Source organism: Myxocyprinus asiaticus, chromosome 1 (genome assembly GCF_019703515.2).
Source record: "Myxocyprinus asiaticus isolate MX2 ecotype Aquarium Trade chromosome 1, UBuf_Myxa_2, whole genome shotgun sequence".
Classification (NCBI taxonomy): domain Eukaryota; kingdom Metazoa; phylum Chordata; class Actinopteri; order Cypriniformes; family Catostomidae; genus Myxocyprinus; species Myxocyprinus asiaticus.
Window position 1 is genome coordinate 30,941,568 of NC_059344.1, and position 27,274 is coordinate 30,968,841.

Here is a 27,274-nt window from a genome sequence, read left to right on the forward strand (position 1 = left end):
TATATTTATCCAACACATCCAACCACTTCTGCCATTTCATTCCTCTGAAAAAACAAAACAAAAACAAAAAAACATTTGCACTGTACATAACAGATTTGTATTTGCACTGTACATAACAGATAACAGATTTGTGTTAGATTGCACTACGTATGTGTATGTGTGTATGTATGTATGTGTGTGTCTGTGTGTGTATGTACGTATGTGTATAACTATTTTTTATTTTTTATTATTATCTATGTCTTTTTGCTTTTTTTGTATTGTTTTTGTATTGTTGTACACTGGAAGCTCCTGTCACCAAGACAAATTCTTTGTATGTGTAAGCATACTTGGCAATAAAGCTGATTCTGATTCTGATTCTGATTCAGTAAAGAAATCTTTCTGAATATCTTTCTGAATATCTTGGACTCTGTGTAGACCTTCAATGTTACACATTTCTTTTAAAATATGAATACCTTTACCTGAACATACTGCAGAGGCAAAAGGACGTCCACCAGAAAGCAGGGCGGGGTTATTCCATAGTGGAGATGACTGTGTGAGTTTGAATGGGCTGCCCATGATCCTCTCAATGCTACGCCATGCTTTAAGTGTGCTGGTGATGATACTACCAAACTCATGCAAAACCCTTTGCCCAATCTGTATAAAGGGAAGATCGGCAAGGCAGAAGGAGTGAACCATGCTGGCCTCTATACATCTCCATGATAAATTTGAGTCTTGTTTTACCCAGCAATGTATTCTGTTCTGATCTGATCTGATCTATTCTGATCAATCTAATCTGAAATGCCTAATAATATCATTTTAAATTTGGCACCGCTAGACCATCCTCCAGTTTGGGACATTGCAGCATTGACAGACTGATCCTAAGGAGCTTGCCTCCCCAAATAGAAAACTGACCATGGGCATCATCAAAATATTTCAAGGGGGGGTTAAAGAGGTAACACAGAGAATAAGAAATTTAACCTAGGGAGGACATTCATCTTAAGGATAGTAACTCTGCAATGCATTGATACATGAAGGGCACTCCATCTTATTAAATCTGCCGATATCTTTTTACTAAAATTTGTATAATTGTCTTGACTAATTTTGGAAAGATTTGTAAAAACAAATATACCCAAGAATGTAAAGGAGTCATTCACTGAGATAAAGGAGGGTAGAGACCAGGGGTGATTCTAGGGTCAGTGGACATCCAGGGCTTAACCTAGAGACATCCATGTGTGCATCATTATACATGGGTTACACTTTCAAATATTTTTAAAGTTACATCGGCAATGAGTCCATTATTAAATGAAGTGAATCTTTCAATATTTTTTGTTAAAAAATACAAAACATAAAATTTATGCCTGAGAATAAAATGAATTGGATTGAAATATTTTCAGATCTACCAACTGTTTTATTCCACCACTACAGACATCATCTGCAATCCTCCTCAATAATACTGCTCAATGTTATTATGATTTTTTACCAAACTCATTGAACACAAAGGCTATAAGTTTAAAACCTATAAATCTAAAGCCATGACATCAAGCTGTAATTCCTATTAGGAACCTGCCTACAGAACATCCACAAATTATATAATATTCATCAACATAAATGGATGACCACAAAGTGAGAATAACAGACATTCTATGATGTTAGATTTACAAACAAAAGTACAGCCCAGGTAAGGTTTTACATGTCCACTGCTGTAGCCATTGATGAGAGGAAAGTTAGTCCATTCCTCTTTTATATTAAGTTGACAGTGAATTCCAATTTCTATCCAACCACTGTGAGAATAAATAAATGCATAAATAAATGAAGGTTATCTATAATAAGATCCCTTAGAATCCTTACCCATTCATCAATCACATATTCAATTTTCTATAATCTATTCTTATTATACACAAACAAGTATATACATAACATACACACACACACACATACACACTTGTTGAAGCCAATTGTAATTAAATACAGAGAAAAGTCTTGCACAAATAACATTATGCATCCAGATCAGATCAAGTGAAAGCCTGTTACAGGCTATGCAAACCACATGTGGATATCACGGAAACAGAAATGGAGCGTTATATAATTGCGGTGTGTGTGTGTGTGTGTGTGTTTTTGGAAGACTGCGGCTGCATGAGGGCCATTCAGAAACTTTGCTAGCTTTTCTTCCTCACAAATAGAAATCAAAGAAACTACTAATTTTTTAAATGGCAAATAAATGAAAATAATATAATAATGAAATCTGTAGTTGTCACTTAACAGCTAAAGGGCTGTTAAGCGATAAATAGTTAGCCTCATATGACAATGCAATCAATAAGTTATAGAGTAGTTACACATACCTGAAGCAGCCGCATCTTGCCGTTGAAATGCTGATGCTGGCTGAGGCTGTTTTACTTCTACTTCTTTTTTTTTTTTTTTAAATGTCCATTTCAATATTCTAATAAATCTCCCCACCAAGACAAATGCACACCTACGAACTATCTGCCTAAAGCAGTCGAGGTAATTACATCCAAAAGTTCTCATTGGCTGGATCGTGTGTAACTTCTTATCAATTGTCAATCCACTTCTTGTCTGAGTGGGCTGTTCTTGTCAGCAGTGAATGAACGTAAAGGGATATGCTGTTTCATGCACAGTGAGCAGAATAGAAGTTCTAAAGGATTTTATTTTACTGCGGGCATGAAAACTCTGTGATTAGTACATGGTTATAAAATAATTCTGGGCTTTTCCTGAAACATCCAGGGCTTAAGCCTGGCAAGCCACCCCTAGCACCATACCTAGTAGAGACATGCATGCATAATTCTGACATAGAAGCATCAAAGAATCCTTTTGACCAATTAATCTTGTATTCGGAGAAATTTCAAACTTTTTATACAATTGTAAATCATGGGGAATACTACATTCTGTGTCCAAGAGATAAAGTTAAATATCATCAGCATTTAAAGACATTTGGTGACAAGATCCATGTAATGTGACTGGGAGAGATGTAATTGGAGAGATTAGTCGACTTCTTCTGATTGCCTGACCGAGAGGTTCAACAGAGAGGGCAAAAAGTAGGGGGGAGAGTCTTGCTTGGTTCCTCTCTCCAGTTCAAATGGATCAGATTTACAGGAACCAGTTATAACAGAAGCTGTGGGTGAGCAGTATAATGTTTTAACATGAGAAATAAATTTGACTCCAAAGCCAAAGTGTTCTAAAACTATCCACAAATATTTCCACTCAAGATGACAAACACTTTTTCAGCATCAAGTGAAAAAACAGAAGAAGTGTATTTAGAGCTGTTTAGTCAGGTTATTATTGTGAAGAAGCCATCTCATATTATCTGAGGCAAGACGGTCTTTAATAAAACCTGTCTAATCAATGTAAATTAACTTAGGACAGAGCGATTCTATTCGGGAAACAAGCACTTCAGCAAATATTTTCACATCACTGGAGATCAGGGAAATTGGTCTAAAGCTGGAGCAGTCTTACCCTTTTTTTAGGAGCAGAGAAATAATAGTTGATTTTTGATCCCTATGAAATGACCTGCTCTCGACTGCATATTCTATGGACTCAAAAATAAGCAGACCTAGTAAGTCCCAGACAGCCAGATATACAATAGTTCTGGAGGGATCCCATCCAAACCTGGAGATTTTCCTTTTCAAGGAGATTTGGCTGCATATTCTAATTCCTCCAGCGTAATACATTTCCCCAGATCACTTCTATCAGATTTGTTTAAAGTTACACTGAAGTGCCTTGACGAGCGCTGTTCGGTTTGCTGTTTTGATGTATTTCTTACTAAAACAGGAATTGGGGGAGGGACATTTCGAATGACTTGTCTCATTTAAAAAAAACAACCAATAGGCTTTAGTTTACAGGCATACACACACAAGCACACACACAGACACACCCCTTTCCACAGTGCAGCTCATGTCAGAGTCAAACAAAGTTTTTGTTTTTGATTAAAGATTAAGAGGGCAAACCATTTTTAAATAAAAAATAATGCGCACAGATAAATTGTTTATAATAAAAACAGCAATGTCCAATAAGAAAATAAGAATTGTCAATTTTGAAATCATGGTGAGTTTAACTTTGGAAGCTTAAGAGCTCTTTACACGCACTTTCATCGAACTCTAGCTCTGGTGTGACACACACTTTGTTTGCTTTTAAAAACTCAAATTAAATCAAGATGAACAGGAATGGTAACAGGCAGCTTTTCCCAAGCATTATAGAGCTCAACAGGTTGACAAAGAAAACTTCCACTAACTAAAGATATCCTTAAGAGAAGTTTACTATTTTGTTTAATAATCTTTGCTTATAGTTACTGAGCTGCTGGCTTCAGATAAGCACAGTCCATGAGCAGCATTTTAAGACTAACCAAATGGGCCTTTCTTTGGTAGCACAACCTCTGTTTTCCTCCCAACCACTCTCATCCCATTCCCCACAGATACAAATCTGACCTGTGGCATTTATAGTCTCAGTAGTGGTCTCTGATAGCTGGATTTCTGACCCTGTCTCGCGCAACCCAATGAGAGCTACTCATGTGTGGGGAAGGTCCCTTTGGAGTTGTCCTGCTGATATAGAGCACAAAAAGATTCCTATAGCTCCAAAAAAAAAAAAAAAGAATAAAAAAAAAAAAAAATGTCATTGTAACATTTTTACATGATTTGCCTTACATTGTCTAGAGTAATCATAAAATAAATTAAGAAGTTTACATACAAAATAAGCAATTGCATTTGGTATGAAAAATAAGTTGGTAGAAAAGATAAAATAGCATGATTTTAATCTGTATTTTTTTAGTGTGTTTAGTTTGCTATCAGCTCTTTTTTATGCACCAGCCATAAATGGGTAAAAATTAATCAGGAGTCTTCAGCTATCTTATCTATCAAGCCCCAGTGGGACATTTTTGTCCATAAAATGAAAGCGCAGCAGTGCCAACATTCACAGCCATACACAGACACAAAATATACCCAGGCTCTCCCCACAGACCTAAAACAAATGAATCCACAAATACAGACTTAGTCCCAAATGAGGGTGGACAGTTAGGTGGTGTTTGGTTACATAAGAGAACGTGACACGCTTCCATCTCTGGGAAGAGAGGTACAACCAGAGAATGAGAGTCAGAGGTGATGTAAAGGAGAAGGGGGAGGATGGTGTGCTATTTCTGAGACACTTGAATGAGCCTCTTCCCTTCTCTTTCACTCTCCGTCTCCCTCACACACTCTCTCCTTTTTGCTATGCAGTGTAGCAGAAAAGCTTTGGTAAAGGTGTCAGTTAACACATTTCACCAAATCACATGGAAACTCATCTCATCTTCATCTGCAAAAGGCAGGTATTACTCTTATAATAAAGACCAGTCTGATACTAATTGTATTACTTGAACTGAGTTTTAACACAGCAATAATGTGATGTCAACTTCCATATTTATTGTTGCAATACAATAACATCTTGTTTCATGTGTGCTAATATATGTTTGTGTTCTGTTACCACAGAATGTTTGCGCAATTGAGCACTGAATCTCACTACAGTAGCTGTGCACTTGCCAGGAAAATGCAGCTAGATGTAAGAGGAGATATGATTACATTATAGACTAACTTAAAGATGGTCTAAATCAAGCAAATTTCTATGTGAGGCCTGGCATTTGGAAAATCCATACGCACCGATCAGCCACAACATTAAAACCAACTGCCTAATATCATGTAGGTCCCCCTCGTGCTGCCAAATCAGCTCTGACCCATCGAGGCATGGACTCCACAAGACCTCTGAAGGTGTCCTGTGGTATCTGGCACCAAGACGATAGCAGCAGATCCTTCAAATCCTGTAAGTTGCGAGGTAAGGCCTCCATGGATCGGACTTGTTTGTCCAGCACATCCCATAAATGCTCAATCGGATTGAGATCTGGGGAATTTGGAGGCAAAGTCAACACAATGAACTCTTTGTCATGTTCCTCAAACCATTCCTGAACAATTTTTGCAGTGTGGCAGGGCGCATTATCCTGCTGAAGGAGGCCACTGCCATCAGGGAATACCGTTGCCATGAAGGGGTGCACGTGGTCTGCAACAAGTTTTAGATCGGTGGTGTCAAAGTAACATCCACATGAATGCCAAGACCCAAGGTTTCCCAACAGAACATTGCCCATAGCATCACATTGCCTCCGCCGGCCTGCCTTCTTCCCATAGTGCATTCTACTGCCATCTCTTCCCCAGGAAAACGACGCACACGCACCCGGCCATCCACATGATCTAAAAGAAAACGTGATTCATCAGATCAGGCCACCTTCTTCCATTGCTCCATGGTCCAGTTCTGATGCTCACATGCCCATTGTAGCCGCTTTCGATGCTGGACAGGGGTCAGCATAGGCACTCTAACCGGTCTGCGACTATGCAGCCCCATTCACAGCTGTGTGTTCTGACACCTTTCTATCATGGCCAGCATTAAGTTTTTCAGCAATTTGTGCTACAGTAGCTCTTCTGTGGGATCGAACCAGACAGGCTAGCCTTCGCTCCCCACGTGCCCATGACCCTGTCAACGGTTCACCGGTTGTCCTTCCTTGGACCACTTTTGGTAGGTACTAACCACTGCATACCGGGAACACCCCAATGCTCTGACCCTGTCATCTAGCCATCACAATTTGCAATGGTCAAAGTAGCTCAGATGCTTACGCTTGCCCATTTGTCCTGCTTCCAACACATGAAAATCAAGAACTGACTGTTCACTTGCTGCCTAATATATCCCACACCTTGACAGGTTCCATTGTAACGAGATAATAAATGTTATTTACTTCACCTGTCAGTGGTTTTAATGTTGTGGCTGATTGGTGTAATGTCCAATAATAGTTATGTCTGCTGTGGCCCTGAGATACTGTGATTTCAAATAAGAGTCTGATCCCATTGTTTTGTTTTTTCGCCATGATTATTTCCTCTTCCGCTTTATGTTCAAGGATCTAGGTCAGCGTGCTGAGTGACTCCAGCCAGGTCTCCTAAGCAACCAAATTGGCCCGCTTGCTAGGGAGGGTAGAGTCGCATGGAGTAACCTCCTTGTGGTTGCTATAATGTGGTTCGCTCTCGGTGGGGCGTGTGGTGAGTTGTGCGTGGATGCCGCGGTGGATGGCGTGAAGCCTCCACAAGTGCTATGTCTCCGCGGTAACGTGCTCAACAAGCCACGTGATAAGATGTGTGGGTTGACAGTCTCAGACGTGGAGGCAACTGAGATTCGTCCTCTGCCACCCGGATTGAGGTGAGTCACTACGCCACCATGAGGACTTAGAGTGCACTGTGAATTGGGCATTCCAAATTGGGGCAAAAAAGGGGAGAGAAAAAAAATCTAGGTCAGTCAGGGGTCAAATGTCTGAGAGAATAAAAGCAGCATGTACTGCCCAAAGTAGTAAAACATAGAAATTAGAATAAAATAGAAATCCTTAAAAACCCAATTTAAAGTATTTTACTATCATTATATGTCACTGTGGTTACAGGCATTACTCAAGACTATCGCAAATTAAAGAATGGGATTGAGTTTGGTTACCAGTTTACGCAGACATTATTCAATCTGCTCCGGTCTGCTGCTCTATGCACAGGACAATTTGAGACTCAAACCTGTTAGTAAATACTTAGTTGTCAATTACAAACTCTGACTATGTGAATGAATTATCTATCTGCTGATCTCTGTTATTGGTGCATTGAGGTCCACATCTGAGATTGGAAGTGTCAAGCCTGTGGTCTTGCTTTAAGACTTCATGGTTGGGACTTACTGTAGGAAGGTTGCACACGACCATGTTATGCAGACCATTCTGTTTACCTATAAACACACACTTACAGGTGGAGAACGCTTTAATAAAAAATGTTGTGAACATGAAAAGACATCCCCACATGGTTCTATATTGCAACTTCAGGATGCATTCTTCATGTAATTTTTAATGGTAAAAATCAAGTATACAGTATACAGTTGTGCTCAAAAGTTTGCATACCCTGGCAGAAATTGTGAAATTTTGGCATTGATTTTGAAAATATGACTGATCATGCAAAAAAACTGTCTTTTATTTAAGGATAGTGATCATATGAAGCCATTTATTATCACATAGTTGTTTGGCTCCTTTTTAAATCATAATGATAACAGAAATCACCCAAATGTCCCTGATCAAAAGTTAACATGCCCTTGAATGTTTGGCCTTGTTACAGACACACAAGGTGACACACACAGGTTTAAATGGCAATTAAAGGTTAATTTCCCATACCTGTGGCTTTTTAAATTGCAATTAGTGCCTGTGTATAAATAGTCAATGAGTTAGCTCTCACGTGGATGCACTGAGCAGGCTAGATACTAAGCCATAGGGAGCAGAAAAGAACTGTCAAAAGACCTGCGTAACAAGGTAATGGAACTTTATAAAGATGGAAAAGGATGTAAAAAGATATCCAAAACCTTGAAAATGCCAGTCAGTACTGTTCAATCACTTATTAAGAAGTGAAAATTCGGGGATCTCTTGATACCAAGCCAAGGTCAGGTAGACCAAGAAAGATTTCAGCCACAACTGCCAGAAGAATTGTTCGGGATACAAAGAAAAACCCACAGGTAACCTCAGGAGAAATACAGGCTGCTCTGGAAAAAGACAGTGTGGTTGTTTCAAGGAGCACAATACGAAAATACTTGAAAAAAAATGAGCTGCATGGTTGAGTTGCCAGAAAGAAGCTTTACTGCGCCAATGCAACAAAAAAGCCCGGTTACAATATGCCCGACAACACCTTGACACGCCTCACAGCTTCTGGCACACTGTAATTTGGAGTGACGAGACCAAAATAGAGCATTATGGTCACAACCATAAGCGCTATGTTTAGAGAGGGGTCAACAAGGCCTATAGTGAAAAGAATACCATCCCCACTATGAAGCATGGTGGTGGCTCACTGATGTTTTGGGGGTGTGTGAGCTCTAAAGGCACGGGGAATCTTGTGAAAATATATGGCAAGATGAATGCAGCATGTTATCAGAAAATACTGGCAGACAATTTGCATTATTCTGCACGAAAGCTGCGCATGAGGCGCTCTTGGACTTTCCAGCACGACAATGACCCTAAGCACAAGGCCAAGTTGACCCTCCAGTGGATACAGCAGAAAAAGTTGAAGGTTCTGGAGTGGCCATCACAGTCTCCTGACCTTAATATCATCGAGCCACTCTGGGGAGATCTCATATGTGCAGTTCATGCAAGACGACCAAAGACTTTGCATGACCTGGAGGCATTTTGCCAAGACGAATGGGAAGCTGCAAGAATTTGGGGCCTCATAGACAACTATTACAAAAGACTGCACGCTGTCATTGATGCTAAAGGGGGCAATACACAGTATTAAGAACTAAGGGAATGCAGACTTTTGAACAGGGGTAATTTCATTTTTTTCTTTGTTGCCATGTTTTGTTTTATGATTGTGCCATTCTGTTATAACCTACAGTTGAATATGAATCCCATAAGAAATAAAAGAAATGTGTTTTGCCTGCTCACTCATGTTTTCTTTAAAAATGTTACATAAATTACCAATTCTCCAAGGCTATGCAAACTTTTGAGCACAACTGTATTAGGCTGAGATAGTTTCTGAGTTCGTGGGCAATGGAGGAGTCAAGAGACAGCGAACAGTCAATGTGAGTATTTCTTATTACTCTTTCAGCATCACACAAAACATAAACAAAAAGGGCTCTTGGTGGCCAAAATATACACAAACAAGTTGTTGGGGCTTCACACTGTAAAGGCACACACAGCCAACTTTCTCTGTGGTCTCTCTCTCCCACTCTGACATGCCTTATCAGGTCTCCCTCCGCCATCACTATAATGAGAGACAGGTGTTAGAGTAATTACAACCCAGGTGATGAGCCTTACCGCTCTCCCTCTCCCGCAGACAGACACATGACCATGCCCCCCATGCCACATAGGCATGGCTCATCCATATGGGCAGGTAGGGCAGATTTGAAAACATAGATCCATACTATAAATTGCCAATAATGTAATTTGTTAACCTGTAATGTGTTCAAAATGCTGATGTAAGATGGTGCCAATGCTGTCACAGTTTGTTGAGGCAGGACCCAAACGCAGAGGCAGGTTTAAAGGGCTTTATTGAAAAAAGAACAAAAATACAGACCAAGAAAACAGAATAACAAACTAAAAACTCTACAAATAAAAACAACAACGTAACCAACTAAAGTGACAGACTAGCACCAACTGACTGGGAAGACACACAAATCCACAAAAAAATCTGGCACAGGACTGAACAGGAGAGGTGCTATATATAGGGAAGGAGGGTAATGAGGGAAGGCAGGTGAGGCTAATAAAATAATAACAAGGTAACAAGGAGGTGGTGCCTAGACATGAGACAGGAGAGCACATGGCAAACAGTCCTGACGGAAGCCATGTGCTCACACAAAACACAACTGACAAAACAGAAGAGCACATGGTGAATGAATACAATCATACGCCATGTGCTCAAACAAAAAACACAGCATAAAAGACAGACAGAAGAGCGCATGGCAACAGAACCGAATCTGAAGCCATGCACTCACAAAGACAAGACATGGAGCATGAGTGTCTGGATCCCGACACCAGAACCATAACTGAAATAGACAGAAGTCAGGATCCAGACACCATGCTCTGAACGTGAAAAACAAAATGGACAGAAGAGTGCACAGCAAGGAAATACATCCCCCAGCCGTGCGCTCACACAGAAACATAAACAAAGACAGACAGGGCACATGGACAGGAAATAAACCCTGAACCAGGTGCTCAACATAAACACAGAACATGGATGTCAGGATCTCGTCACCAACCAATAAACATAACTGACAAAGGTGACAAGATCCTGACAAAGGCATTTGCATTCAAAGGACAGAACTCCCCGGAGGGGCAAAGAGCACTCAGGACATTCAACATATAATCTCTGAGAAGATCAACATACACACTTTCTTGCAAAGACACTATCTCCATCTCAAGAACACCCAACTGTGTGTGAAAAGATTCATTGTTATCTTTCCACATCTGTTTCTCTCTCCTCCTACACCCTCCTGTCCCTTTCAGCTCAGAATCACCCTAAAACTCCTGTACTACTGTACATGTTTAGTATCATTTAAAAAGTCTCAGTGTGCGTGATGCAAAAGGTCTCATCCATAAAACAGTAAAATATCTATTAACACAGTTTTGAGAATTTAGAGAAGTTATGTCTCTGTGTTGGAGAGTGTCCTCAGGGGGTTTCAATGCAAATGATCCTCAAACACTCAGGAAAGTGTGTCCTCCTGTGCAGCGGAATTCCATACACTCCCAAATTCTTTGATTGTTCTTATTGGTTAAGAATTGGTTAAGTTCTTATTTGGTTCTAGTCTGTATAGTCTCTCAAGTCTCTCTTAACAACTTACTATCACCCGACAGCCTGAATGTCAATACAGCACAATACAACCTACTGTACGTTCTATATATACTACTATATATACTTTTTTTTTTATTGAATAATGTGTATCTATATTGTGTGTATTGCATACTGTACAGTGTATGTTATTATTTGTATATTGTTGTGTGTAATTATGTGTATATTAGACTTTAAATTGTGCTGTGTTAATTTGATGTTATTGTAAATTGGTATATGTCTCATCACTGTCACGACTGCTATGTTGATCAGAACTGCACCCAAGAATTTCACACACCATTGCACTTGTGTATATGGCTGTGTGACAATAAAAGTGATTTGATTTTGATTTGATTTGTATATGTAAAACCAAATGCTTGCCCGAAAAGATAAACATGCAGACTTCGCCATCCAACTGGAAAATGGCATCGGACCAGCGGATTGGCCTCTTACACTGACATATGTACTTTAAAAAAAGGCCTAGAATAAGTTTTTATTCGATTTTTAAGTCTTAATTTAGCTGAAACCTCAGTTACACTGTGTTTGATATAGGTTTAAGTGCATGTGGGGCAGAGAAACTGCTGCCCTCCCGAACCCCACAGTGCCCCTCATTTTCCAATGGAAATCTGTGGTCAAATATGGTACTGCAACGAACCCTCATTAGCCGCATTTCCACTATTGGGCCAGAGCCACAATCTGGTCAGCTGGGGCCAAGTGCCTTGGACTTCGAGCCGCAAGACCGAAATCACTCTGCATTTCCACCATCGGGCCATAGGCCCCAAAGCGTTGCTCTAAAACCCACTCTTAATACGCCGCCTGGTGCAAACGTCACACACCCTGCCCATTTCACAAGCCAAACCAAATACAGATGTTATCTAGTTATCTAGAATATCAAGCTTATATTGTATGTAAAAGTTAGCTGGCTTGCATGATAAGTTACCGTTGACATCTCACCGACTTTAACTGTCATGGTGTCCCGAGTGATCTCTCCATTATCAGCGGGACGATGTCTCAGCACACCGTCCATGATTTAGAACAATGGAAAGTTCTTCCTTTGGGCACCGTATTGTCCATTGTGCATCTTAACGGATTTGTAATGCGTCTGCAATTTTTTTCGCTGAGACGCAGGTGTGGGATGGCACACAAACATGTCGGTACCCAGAGATGTACAAAGTTAATGATAAACATTCACTTTTATTAAATTATATCGATCAATGAGTCAAAGTTCCAACTAAAATTAAATTTTGATGATCATACACCTGCAGCACAAATGCTAGCGTAGGAGCATTGTTTATCAGTTGGGTTGCTAGGAGACATCTCTGGTGACAGTCAAGCCCCTTTTATGCTAATGGGAGCATTGCAGTTTTGGTTGTTTAAACGTCATTTTCCAAGCATCTGGCAATGAAATTCCTTTATGGTTGGAGATCTGAAAATTCAAGAAGGAATATCTCACATCCAACTTGAAACACAGCATGAGTATCTCGCTAAACTCTTACTTTGACAGTGACCCCGCCTCAATCCCCGGTTGGCCTTCTTTGGCCCAAGGGTCATCGGTGGCCCTGAATAAGCCACGAGGAGGCACGATTAAGCCCTGGAAGTGACAGTGGGAACGCAACTGGCCCTGGCATGCACTAGTATGCCCTCATTTGGCCCAACAGTGGAAACGTGGCTATTGAGACGCATTGGGACAGAAATTGATCTGCCCATAAATGTAAAGCCAAACCAAGGGTAACTTTTGTATTAGTGCATGCCAGCAGTGTGACAGACTGCTGATCGGTGTGTAACACTGTGTCGTTTCTATTGCAAATAAGACAATTTGTCCATCAAACAGCTTGGTCCTGACAAGCCACAAATTGCTTAGCAATCAAAATCAAAAGACAAGGGTAGGTGAAAAGATGTTGTTTCTATTGTATGATGAAAACTGGTGTCAAAAAGCCTTTGCTCAAAATGCTGCTTGTAAAGTCACCTGAATTAAATGCTTTAGTGCCATTTTTGCAAAAAGTTTCTCCCGGGGGAGCATGCCCCCAGACCCCAAAAAAGGGTACACTGTTTTGCTGTACCTGTGCTTCAGACAGTACTGTAAGGGTGCTTTCACACTTGGTTTGATTGCTTGGACCGAACCCGTGTTAGTTTCCCCCCCCCCCCGCTTCCCCCGCTGGTCTCTTTTCACATCATATTTTTTGGGTCCGAACCATGGTCCGATTACGTCATCAACGTGAGTACAAGTGGCAGCTGTTAACCACTGTATCTAGGTAACAACTTGAGAAGACGTTACTGTGTTAAGTGACGTATTAAAATGTGTCTCTTTGGATTTACCATGAAAACTTTCCATTTACCACAGTAATTGTGATTGGTGGGGCCTGGGTAGCTCAGCGAGTAAAGACGCTGACTACCACCCCTGGAGTCGCGAGTTTGAATCCACTACGTGCTGAGTGACTCCAGCCAGGTCTCCTAAGCAACCAACTGGCCTGGTTGCTAAGGAGGGTAGAGTCACATGAGGTAACCTCCTCGTGGTCGCTATAATGTGGTTCTCGCTCCCGGTGTGGCATGTGGTGAGTTGTGTGTGGATGCCGAGGAGAATAGCGTGAAGCCTCCACACGTGCCATGTCTCCGCAGTAATGCGCTCAACAAGCCACATGATAAGATGTGCGGATTGACAGTCTCAGACATGGAGGCAACTGAGATTCGTCCTCCACCACTCGGATTGAGGCGAGTCACTACGCCACCACGAGGACTTAGAGCGCATTGGGAATTGTGCATTCCAAATTCCAAAAATGCTAGTGTTAAAGCACCCTAAAAAGCTGAAAACACCCCTGAAAGTGTGTTGTTGAGGCTGCAGCGTAGCGATTTCACTTCTGTTGACACCATGTGCAAACTTATATTAATAAAATCGCTTGGCCATGCCAGGTTTTGCACATATTTAATGACCAAAGCTCAGCTCCCCCTGTCAATGATGCAGCACCTCTTCAGCACCAGCAATCAAAATTCGTTGGCGCCGCTCCTGGTTTAATAGCAGCATTTGTGGTGAATAGCTATGCTACCTATGACCCTGCAGAGAAAGATTCACCAATTGCCGCAAACAAGGCATGTAAAAATATATGCAATGACCACCCACGTCCATGACTCAGTGTAAATTACGTAATCAAGTCTCCCATTACTCTCAAACTAATTATATATCTCAATATATCTGAATATTTTGCAGTAAACTAAAAAGATATTGTTTATATACTTAAACAACAACTAGTTTTATCTTTTTCCATTGTTATATTGATTACAATATTTGCAATGCTTCATGGAATTGTAATTCATTCCCTCATGAAAGACGTTAAGGATCTAAGAGTCTTGTACCTTTGCCTTTTTGTTAGATTTTAAAATATTTTTTGCTTTAAATACATTTTTGTAGTTTAGTGATTCACCCCGGAGCTGGTCGGTTTGGTTCATGGCTTACAACAATTTTATGGAGGATTTTATGAAATCCCAGTGGAAAAAAATGTATATGGAAAATACTTCTGTATTCAAGACGGCTAAAAAAGTGTGTGGGCAGTGTTGCACTCTATGGCATATCGTACTCTAGTTCTTGAGTGTGATAAAATACTTTAAATGTAGGCAAGATGTCAAACTTGCCAGACTGATTTGTGATGCACTGACCTGGTTTCTATTCTCGCATCACTAGTGGTAACTGATGCTCAACAGAATGATCGACTGGACTGTCACTGAAGTGATAAATCTTGGAAGATGAGTACACCACACTTTCAGAGAAGAGCAATGGTCCACCATTTTGTAGTTGCATGACTATGAGATTAATAAAGACACACACACAAAAATAAGACTAAGAGATTCATTGCATACTGCTGTTGTATGTTTCTTTGTATATCATCATACTGCAAAGAGAGAGAGAGAGAGAGAGAGAGAGACATGGGCAGGATTGTGATATCATAGTCAGATCCCATAAGCTCCAGGCTATTATAGTTGGTATGTTTATTGTACTCTTCTATTGGGCTGATTTCTACTTGGCTGGCAGTTTAGAGAGCCATCAGCTCCATAAATAACTGCAACTATCTTACTCTAGCTCAGTTTTGTCATCACTGGGTTTTGTTTTTTAGTGGTTAGTTTTATTGTCGCAAGTTTTTGACAAGTGTAAGGAAAATCCCTGTGTCCCAGCGTTGGAGTGTGTGCTAACTAAATTAATTTTCATGTTATATGAACAGAAATGACAGTGAAATCAAAACCATGGAAATTCTGCACTGACATGTTTATTCAGTTGTAATTCTATGAGCTTTTCATTAGTTTGAGTTCAAGAGAAAGATGGGATGTATGTGTGTTTTCCATACTGTTTGTTTGCCTGTAACTTTATCCTATATTCGCTCATATTCACACACAATGCTTTCCCCTCGCTCTCAGGAAGAGCTTTTAAATACTCTATTGAGGTTAAGCAAAATAACACAGCCCATGTCAGACACATAATCTTTATGTCTTTATGCACCCTAATCTTAAAAGGTTTAAACACGTTTTCAAATCAATTAGCCTTGGAGAGTGCTGCCATTTTGGAATGTTAATGCAGTGGATGTAACCAGTGAAGAAAGTGCTGTATATGTAAGGACAGTTTTTGCACTAAGTAAGGCAGAGTGGAAAAAGTGATATACTGACCTCAGTTTTACTCTTGCCTCTATGGGAAATTGTTTTTGAATGCATACAAAAGCCCTTTTTTTAATATTGTGGTTTTTTTTTTTCCTTTCTCTCTCTCTCTCTCTCTCTGTCTCTCTCTCCGTCTCTGCTGCAGTGGGTGGCATTTGCTTCGCTGTTCTTCATACTGGTTTCCATAACCACATTCTGCCTGGAGACACACGAGGCCTTCAACCCCATCATTAACCGCACATATATTAACCCTCATGACAACAGCTCCAGGATTAACCAGGAGACAGAGACAGTGGTCTACCTAACCTACATTGAGGGAGTGTGTGTGGTGTGGTTCACCTTTGAGTTCCTCATGCGTGTCACTTTCTGTCCAGACAAAAAGACGTTTATCAAAAACACCCTCAACATTATAGACTTCGTGGCCATCCTGCCATTTTACCTGGAGGTGGGCCTGAGCGGGCTGTCTTCTTCAGAAGCAAAGGATGTTCTGGGTTTCCTCAGAGTGGTGCGATTTGTCCGGATCCTCCGGATCTTCAAGCTAACACGACACTTTGTGGGGCTGCGTGTTCTGGGACACACTCTCCGCGCCAGCACCAATGAGTTCCTCCTTCTCATCATCTTTCTCGCCCTTGGAGTTCTTATCTTTGCCACTATGATCTACTACGCAGAGCGAATCGGTGCCAATCCCAATGACCCACGTGCCAGCGAGCACACCCACTTCAAAAACATCCCCATTGGCTTCTGGTGGGCTGTTGTGACTATGACCACATTGGGCTACGGAGACATGTATCCCCAGACATGGTCAGGCATGTTGGTGGGCGCTTTGTGTGCTCTGGCTGGTGTATTAACCATAGCCATGCCTGTGCCTGTCATCGTAAATAACTTTGGGATGTACTACTCTCTAGCCATGGCTAAGCAGAAGCTACCAAAGAAAAAGAACAAACATATTCCCCGTGCCCCCCAGCTGGGCTCACCTAATTACTGTAAGTCAGCCATGAACTCGCCCCACCACAGCCCACCAAATGACCATTGCTCTCTTGTTGCCCAGGAGGAGATTTTAGAAATGAACAGAACAGGTAGGAAACTTGTCTCAAAATTAAATGTTTTGATGAAAATTGATTAAAGGGATAGTACACCCAAAAATGAAACTTCTGTCTCATTTACTCACCCTTATGTTGTTCCAAACCCATATGACTTTCTTGCTCCATTGAACACAAAAGTAGATGTTAGTCTCACTTTCATTAGACTTTTTCCCATGCAATGAAAGTGAATGGTGACTAAGGCTAACATTCTTCCTAACATCTCCTTTATGTTCTTCAGAGAAAAGAAAGACATAAGGGTTTGGAACAACATGAGGGTGAATAAAATGACAGAATTTTCATTTTGTGTGTGTGTGTGTGTGTGTGTGTGTGTACTGACCCTTTCTGAAATGGCATTAAATTCACTTTTCCTTCCCTTTCACTTCACCATCTTTCTAGATTTGCCTTGAAGCCTGAAATTACATATGTAACATGTATGCAAAATCTTTTATTTGGGAATCATTCAAATACAGCCTAACCATCTGGAGATATTACAAAATCTCATCACACTGCATTTTATTCAGCCTCCTCACAGCAACACACATAGAAACAAAAACACATACATGTCTGCATCATGGTTGCATAACAACCAATACCCCATGCTACATTTTGTATACCTATCTACCCCACCCCCCCATCAGATTCCTTTGAGGGTAAATTACATCCAACCAGACTAATGGGAGCACACTCATTCAAAAGCTTGTTTTTGTCTTTGCCGATCAGCTTGCCCTAATTATGTCTTATTTATATGTTTGCAGTGGTTATGTGTGTTTTTGTGATCATAAAGGGATAGTTCACCCTCATGTTGTTCCAAACCTGTATTTTTTTTTTTCATCTGTGAAACACAAGAGGAGATTTTAGGCAGAATGTTAGCCTAAGTCACCATTCACTTTCATTGTATGGAAAAACAAAATAAAATAAAAAAATATCATGCAGTAAAAAAAAAATAATTGTGACAGGGCTAACCTCCTGCCTAATCTCTTTTGTGTTCCATGGAAGAAAGAAAGTCTAATGGCTTCGGAACAACATAAGGGTTTGTAAATGATGACATCATTTTTTATATTTGGGTGAACTATTCCTTTAAGAACACAAACAAGCAAAACCTTTAAATGTAGGCATGTTTGATTTTATGCCTTTCAACATACTTTTGAATGTTGGCTTTTACACTATTCTGTAACTAATTACAGATGTCGTTAAACACATCATCCTAATCAGTATCCATAAAATCTTATTTAAATTATTATAATTTTTTTTTTTAAATAACAAAAGTGAATGACAACTGAAATCATTGTTGCCACCTAAAAAAAGCATGACTGTTTGCTATACTCACTTACATGAATGTAATAACAGAGGAGCTGACCAGCATAAATAAGATATATCAACCACTCCTCTCTGTACTCAGCATTCTTATGGCCTAGTAAGTGGTGCTGAGTGCCTTCATTCACAGCACTCACTCACAGATCGTGTGGATAACTGTGAAAGAGAGATGAAGAGATGGTCTTGTTGGCTGTGTGTGATCATGCTCGGTGAACAATCTCTTATTAGTCCTGGAGAGTAATTGGGAGTGACTTGCTCTCCATCCACAGTCTGACTGCATGGAGGGATTTTCTAAACTGGATAATTAAGGCCTCAATATACTTCCTACGAAATCAAAAAATGAATTGATGTGACATCATTTAGAATAACATTTGGCCAAAAAGAAAGTGTTTTTGCATACATTTCGGTGGTTTGAAACAGCTCGCTGGGGCGAACTTTTAAGAAAAATTCTTATCAGCTGCTAAACACTTTCTTACTGCTATTGGTCCACATGAATACATCGATGTGCTGAGTTATTAGTGAGCTGGTGCAGATGTACCTACATCTGTACGATCCTTCGCTTAGAGACATTTTCTGAGACAAAGACTTTTTTTTTTTTTTGTCTACTAAACGAATCAAATCTTCTCAAATACTCTCAAGTGCCCATTCACTCATGTGCCATCTGCAGCAATAGCCATTCCCACTCTTTCTAAAGTAAGATATGCCTCTATCATCATTGTTTTATCACATTAACACTTTTATACACTCATCTTTGCAATGGTATCAGTGTCATAATAAATTACAATAACAGAGTGTAACCGGCGCAAATTATGGCTGTGTGTAGCATGTTAGCACATTAGCGTCATGAATTCATAATGTAAACAAGACATATTAAACATTTCCTACTGCATATATAGTACTTAAAATCATCATTGAGTGGTTAAATAGGTTCTTTTACTCACCTCATGTGAATTCCACTCAGAATGAGGCATAAAGTCATGGATAACACATTTAAGGTTTTACATATAGCGTCCTCATATTTAAATGTACTTCTAAATGAATCCCACATCGGTGTAACGGTTGTCTGAATGTTCGGAAACAGTATACCTTTGCTTGGCTTCTTTTAAAACTTATTTTTACCTGTGAACGAAGAACGAAGAAGTATATCGAGGCCTTTAGGCTACATCCAGACTCCAGGCTTTAGATGGACTAAGCTACTGTGAGCACTGAGCATATGTGCAAACAGGCAGTGGTGGTGTTAACAGCACGTAAACCACTTAATGCTTGGGGCCCTGGAGATTTGGCTGGCCATAAGTGATGGAATTATTTTTTTTTACATAACAGATGAGCCAGCTAATCAGGACTTAAAATAAATTATGTCAAAACCCTTTGTCGGTTTACCAAACTGGTCTCATAGACCCTGTTTCCACCTGGTATTGAGATGCGTCTCGGGTGAGCTGATCACATGTGGTCAGGCGAGACACATCGTTATTTACACTTGGTCGTTTAAATGCGTCTTCTGTGATCACTTGAGATCGGATTTGGAGGGGTGGGACTCTGTTTCATGACGACATACATCAATCACTATGTCAGTGTGTTCCTGCATGATAATAAACTGCAACAAAGTAAAAAAAGACAAAGAAAGTGCGAAATAAACTGTGCAATATTTCTCCCTGATGCAGCAGAAATTTTATCTAAGCACAAAATCAACATTTCGAGCAGAATTGTCAGTTATTTTAGTGAATAAGTTGAATTAACATGAGCTGCAGATGTTCATGCTTCTCATAAATGTCACTGCATATTGATATCAGACACACCTAAGTAGATCTGTGAAGTTCTCATGCTTGTGTATATAGCAACTTTTTTAAATTTTTCCGATCAGACGGTTATTTCCTTTTAAACTGCTCGCAATCTGCAAATTAAACCATTTTAGTGCAAAACATTTTAGACCCCATTTAGACCTGTATTTAATTCTGACCACATGTGATCCAATCACTAAAAACACATCTTTATACCAGGTGGAAACGGGGTTGTAGATTCACATTACTATACCTACAGTTTTGCAAAATGATTTTTACATGGCTCATTGTATGTATTGCGGCAGTTTCCTTGTGAAATGAATATTAGAGGCGCTACAACAGCAATGACTTTTATTCACTTTCAAGCAAATGACTAGTAAAACAGCAGATTATCATTTCATAAACACTTTTCACTCTGTTCCTTACACAATTCAGTCTTATGACATCAAAACACTTTTACTATAGCGGATTACTTGTAAGGCAAAACATTTTAACGTTTGCATTACATACCCAACTACAGTTACAAGCTTGTTTGAGTTTGATCACTTTGTATGTTAGCATGATAACTGATAGAGTGTTGCGCATGTAATGCAAAAGACCAAGGTATGAGTCCTGAAGAGCATGCGAGTCAACACATGAGCCAAAAGTGTCATAGAAGCACCACAAAAAGACGTGGTTGCTTCAGCCATTGCGTTTTTCATCTTACATATGCTTTTTATAATAATCTCGTTTACGTTACGGTTTAAGGTTTAGGGTAGGGAGGTAAGTTTTGTTGATTTAAAACTTGACAGAGCATTAACCTGAAACTTTTATAACCTCTTCTCTTTATTAGCACATTTTCTTTATTTAGCTTTCAACACCACACAGCTACATTTCACTTTGGAACTGCCGTTATATGTTTAAGGAACCATATATTATCATTTTGCAGAAATGTCACCACAGTTACATTATTTTTATAATGAGATCAGGGTGTGTTTCACAGTCATCTTCCTGCACAAAAATGAAAAATAGAGAAAATAATCCTGAATTTATTAAGGGATTTGTTGTTGTTGTTTTTTTGTTTTTTTTATCAAGCATCTGTCATGTTTTTATTTTTATTTATTTTTTTAAATTTTATTTATAAAACAAAACTTTGCACATAATATTGATGGATTTCACATGTTCAAATGATCAAGAGAAAAGGACAGCATAGCCGTGGTTAGGCTTAAAAATGGATTTGGATCAAAGTTCACACACACACACACACACACACACACACACACACACACACGCACACACCATAAAGGTGCAGTATGCAATATTCTAATTGTGACTGCACATCTGAATATGACAAAACCATTGTTGTGAGAGTTTGGGATAAATGCTGAACTTTGAGAATTCACTCAATGAATTATGATGTCACTGTTAGAGAAAAGCTGAGGTATAGCAATGATCAGGGCCATAGCTAGTGGGGTGAAAATTGGTAACGATTCTAAGGGCCCACAGTTTCCAGTGGGGCCCCACAACAAATTCTAAACAGTATTTTTAAATAGGAAATGGGCCCAGAGCAATATAGAGTCAGGGGGCCCAGAATAACTTGCTACGGCCCTGGCAATAATTCATACAGAGAGATAGAAAGAGTACTTCCTGCAATATTTACATGCAAGATAATTCTGTCATGTTAGTTTCAAACCAAGCTTTCTTTTGATGAAGTTAAAAGATGGGCTGATCGTTCTGTTTTCACACCATCTTTTTATTATTTCATTTTCTGTGTTTTTATGCTGCACTAGAGCCTGTTGCTATGGCAACAGTGTCCTAGCAACCGCACAATAGGAATCGCACTCTGCAATGAGCTGCAGTCATCGTCTTGCACGATTCCTGTGCTATACACACAGTACTTTAGAACACACAGCTCGCACACACTGAGGTAGAATGCAGTAGAAAACAATACATAACTTGCTGTTAAGTGACACCTAAGGGATAAAATGTATATACATTTTTAATGGTGGATATTTAGTTGAGAGTCGCCAACTAAAGTGGCAAGGACCCTTTGAGGTCACACGACGAGTCAGAGATCTGGATTATGAGGTTAGGCAAATGGATAGGAGAGGGGCACGTCAAATCTACCACCTCAACCTCCTCAAACCATGGAGGGAGGCGGTACCTGTAGCCTTGGCGACGGTAGTTCCGTAGAGGATGGAGCTCGGGCCAGAGGTATTTCCCAAATCAAGTTCATTCACCCCGGTCCCTTGCGGAGACCACCGCTCACTGTCGAAGCTTACAGAGATTACCAGGTTGCAAGCGGAATTCGCGGATGTGTTTTCACCCCTACCCGGTCTCACGAACCTCACAGAGCACCATATCGAGACCACCCCCGGGGTGGTGGTTCGTAGCCGCCCCTATCGTCTTCCTGAACACAAGAAAAAGATTGTTCTGGAAGAATTAGAGGCAATGCTCGAAATGGGCTTAATACAAGAGTCGCATAGTGATTGGGCCAGCCCGGTAATTCTGGTACTGAAGAGCGATGGCTCGGTCCGCTTCTGTGTCGACTACCGGAAAGTGAACGCAGTGGCTCTCCAGCCCTTTAAGTTTGTTACACAACAATGTGTAACAAACCATTGTTGTCTCACAACAATGGGTGAGTAGGCAGGCCGGATGTTGCCCCGGCCTGAGTCAGCGGTGGGGGCATGTGGCATGTTGGTCATGGTCATGTGTTAGTCTGTGGGAGAGGGAGAGCGGTAAGGCTCGTCACCTGGCTCATAATTATTTCTAACACTTGTATCTCATTATAGTGATAGCGGAGGAAGGCTTAAAAGGACGCCGAAGCATCAGAGAGGGGGTTCGTCAAGTACGACAGCCCGTACCCAGAGAGAGAGAGATTATGTTTATGTTTAGAGTGTTTTCAGTTATTTACGTTTTCTCTATTATCGACGGTTACCGTCGATTGTGTGGTTCCAAATAAAAGGACTGACCTTGAACCTGCTTCGTTGTCTCCTGACTCCTCCATTGCCCCAAACTAAGCACTTGTTACAGTATATCAACAGGAAATCAGGCTGAACAATGAAGGCTTGGTAACATATAGACACAAGGAATTGAGCGTATACTTTGCAGTTGGTGAATGTGACAGGGTCTGTTAGTCTGGTGAGGCTGATCAGAACTCTGGTGATTGGGATCGAAGTGGTGCATGGGGATTTGAGTCCAAGGTGGCCATATTTGGATGCTGCTGTGACTGATGGGAATTGGATTTCATGACACTCACACTTAACATATCCAGCATAATAGTATTTTGAGAACTGTTCTTGTTCTAACTGTAAATGCAATATTCACAGAGCTCAGAGAAAATAGGGGGTGGTCACAGAAGCTGCATAGGAACCAGCATACATGCCAGAAAAATGTGCATCAGACTTTTTAATGCACAGAAGAACCATAAATGTATACTTAAACTGTACATTTACAAAATAGTGAATCATACTTGAGATAATGTTATGTTATGTATAATATACTTTATATTTTATTGTACACTATATGATCAGCCCCCTTACATATACAGTAAGACATCTGGTAGAAGATGTTTGGCCATACAGTACCTGACGTTATTTCATACACAGAAGAGTAGAGTGCTCAAAGTGTAGGGGGTGGTGAAGATGAGGAAAAAACTTGAGGCTGTTCACCTTTCGGAGCAGAATTAGCAGTGAGGAAGTAGGACAGGAGCAGCAGGGTCCCAGAAGTGTTGCTCTTCACTGTGGCTCTACTCTAATATATAAATAATTATGACTGTGTGTGTGTGTGTGTGTGAGTGTGTACTTAAAGTGAGTAAGTTCTCAAACTCTCATTCACACAGAATTATCAGCACATGCTTTCTGTGATCTGTTCTTTAACCATGTGACCCCTGAAGAAACTGTACTGTACACATGTACTCTTCAAAATAAATAAATACATTTCAAAAGCTTTTCCTTATTATTTTTAAAGATACATGATACATACAGTACATTGTGTAAAACAGCCAATGAATAATACAAATACAAAATAATCTTATAGGATACTGTGGCCCCAAATTTCTTTTTGAAACTTCAGTCACATTTCAAAATGAATGTCATGTCATTGCCATTATCACACCATTTTCCGTTTATAAAAAAAAAAAAAAAAAAAAAAAAAAAAACATGTACAAGCACACTTTTTAAGCAAACATTTCACAAAAAGGTTAAAATGATATTACAATAGATTTCAAATTGAAGTATTCAGACACTTTAATATATATATATATAAAAAAATATATATACTTTAATAGAAACTATATATATATATATATATATATATATATATATATATATATATATATATATATACAGTACTCTGTTTTTATAAATACAGTATATAATGTATATACACCGATCAGCCACAACATTAAAACCACCTGCCTAATATTGTGTAGGTCCCCCTCGTGCCACCAAAACAGTGCCAACCCGCATCTTAGAATAGCATTCAATTGTACAGAGTGGTTATCTGAGTTACTGTAGACTTTGTAAGTTCAAACCATTCTGGCCATTCTCTGTTGACCTCTCTCATCAACAAGGCATTTCCATCTGCAGAACAGCACCTCACTGGATGTTTTTGTTTTTGGCACCATTCGGAGTAAATTCTAGAGACTGTTGTGTGTGAAAATCCCAGGAGATCAGCAGATACAGAAATACTCAAACCAGTCCGTCTGGCACCAACAATCATCCATGCGATTATCTAATCAGTCTATCGTGTGGCAGCAGTGCAGTGCATAAAATCATGCAGATATGGGTCAGGAGCTTCAGTTAATGTTCACATCAACCATCAGAATGGGGAAAAATGTGATCTCAGTGATTTGGACTGTGGCATGACCGTTGGTGCCAGACGTGCTGGTTTGAGTATTTCGGTAACTGCTGATCTCCTGAGATTTTCACACACAACAGTCTCTCGAATTTACTCAGAATAGTGCCAGAAACAAAAATTATCCAGTGAGCTTCAGTTCAGTGGACGGAAACGTCTGATGAAGTGAGTGATACATGCCGGCTAAGACAGGTAAGTGGTTTAGGGTGGTTCTATGGAGGTGGGGGGTGTTTGATGAAGTGTGTGAGTCCGAAGTGAGTGATGCAAATCGGCTAAGACAGGTAAGTGGTTTAGGGTGGTTCTATGGAGGTGGGGGGTGTTAGATGAAGTGTGTGAGTCCAAAGTGAGTGATGCATGTCGGCTATGACAGGTAAGTGGTTTAGTGTGGTTCTATGGAGGTGGGGGGTGTTAGATGAAGTGTGTTATGCCGAAGTGAGTGATGCATGTCGGCTAAGACAGATAAGTGGTTTAGGGTGGTTCTATGGAGGTGGGGGGTGTTAGATGAAGTGTGTGAGGCCGAAGTGAGTGATGCAAATCGGTTAAGACAGGTAAGTGGTTTAGGGTGGTTCTATGGAGGTGGGGGGTGTTAGATGCACTGTTTGAGTCCGAAGTGAGTGATGCATGTCGGCTATGACAGGTAAGTGGTTTAGGGTGGTTCTATGGAGGTGGGGGGTGTTAGATGCACTGTTTGAGTCCGAAGTGAGTGATGCAAATCGGCTAAGACAGAATGGCCAGACTGGTTCGAACTGACAAAGTCTACGGAAACTCAGATAACCGCTCTGTACATTTGTTTGAGAAGAATATCATCTCAGAATGCTATTCTGAGATGTGGGAAGGGGACCTACACAATATTAGGCAGGTGGTTTTAATGTTGTGGCTGATACAGCTGTGGCTGTGATATTTTTTTATTTATGCAGTGAAATTAATTAATTTTGGATTGAGTGTCCAAATTCTTTTAGGATCCTGTTGATCTGTATGTTATCATTGATAGATAACTAAGATTATGAGTTAACAGTTCTTTCAGTATGTTTTTTTTTTTTTTTTTTTTTTTTTTTTAAATATTTCATTTAGCCAAAAAACAGTCCTATCAAATTATGTGGCTACAGACATATACTGTACAGATTTGAATGATCTGTTGACAAAAAAGCTGTACATTACACATTTTAAATATTTTTCCCCCAAAAATGTCTAAACTTAAAAAAGCAATGAATAAATTTCCTCAATGGTTTGATATTTACTTTCATTTTTTTATTTTTTATTCATGAAATATTGATTATTTCTGAACATGAGATATTGCTGTTTATCAACACTTATTGCAGTATGATCCAATTATTACACTCAATCAGCCACAGCCCGTGCATTTTAAGTCTAGGCCTTCAGTGCGATTCATGCCTTAAGAAAACACAGTTTCACAATGAATAAGACACTGTATGCCTATCATACATTACATGGCAGTCAACTAATGATACCAATTGACATTTTAAAAACACGTCCATGCACGAAAGCCAGAAACAAGGAGGTCTAATACCAAGAAAAACTCTCTAATAATACTTGCGATTTAAATTTTGCTTGCAATAAATTTTGTTTCATCAGGGTACATGGTTACTTTTCAAAACTTGATCTGACACTAAATGCTCAAGAAGCCTAATTTACACTTAGAAAACTCCTGATGTTGCTATAATGCAAAAAGCACTGACCAATTTGCTTGAAGTGAATATCAGTTCCCCTGTCCTGGTTAATTAATCAATCACACAATCATGCAGCACATCTCAGGTTTTTAAATCCATAAGGATCTCTTCTCAGCGGCAATAACAGCTCTTGTTTGTGTCACTCAAGGCCAGCTAGAAGGCCTGGACTGGGACATATCCTAAAGACCACACCCACCAAGAACAAATAAATCAATCTGATTGGCTGATGAATCTGACAATCTGACTTTAGAAGCCTATTCACTGCAGTGATGAGGGATTCTGCAGAAATTCTGAAGGCCTGACAGGGTAGAGCTCAGACTCACACGCTGCTTCGGAGCATGCGATTTGTGAAACAGTTGTCACACTTTGCTTGTAAGCATCGAGGAAGAAATTCTGATTGGATAAACTTTTTGTTTTTTTCTATTCGTTTGATGAATTAGGAATGGAAAGCGATTGAAAATACAGAGGCAAAAAGGTCAGTGAGAATGAAAGGATGAAAAAATATTTATGTATTAGGCATGTTACGCCAGCAGAGAAGGCTTTGCTGGCCCTGACAAATCGCCACTGCACTCTATTATATATCCAGATATTGACTTACAGCTTATATGCATATGTACTGT

The 27,274-nt window shown here is 39.9% G+C and overlaps 1 protein-coding gene across 4 annotated transcripts in view; it reads left to right on the forward strand.

Annotated features, from left to right (window-relative positions):
• LOC127443767 (potassium voltage-gated channel subfamily C member 1-like) overlaps positions 1–27,274 on the forward strand; it is a 75,159-nt gene that overhangs the window by 39,170 nt on the left and 8,715 nt on the right. For all 4 annotated transcript variants that reach the window (XM_051702658.1, XM_051702630.1, XM_051702649.1 and 1 more), the window contains exon 2: positions 16,102–17,032. In XM_051702658.1, the coding sequence (XP_051558618.1) occupies positions 16,102–17,032 (931 nt within the window). The remainder of the gene's footprint in view (positions 1–16,101; positions 17,033–27,274) is intronic.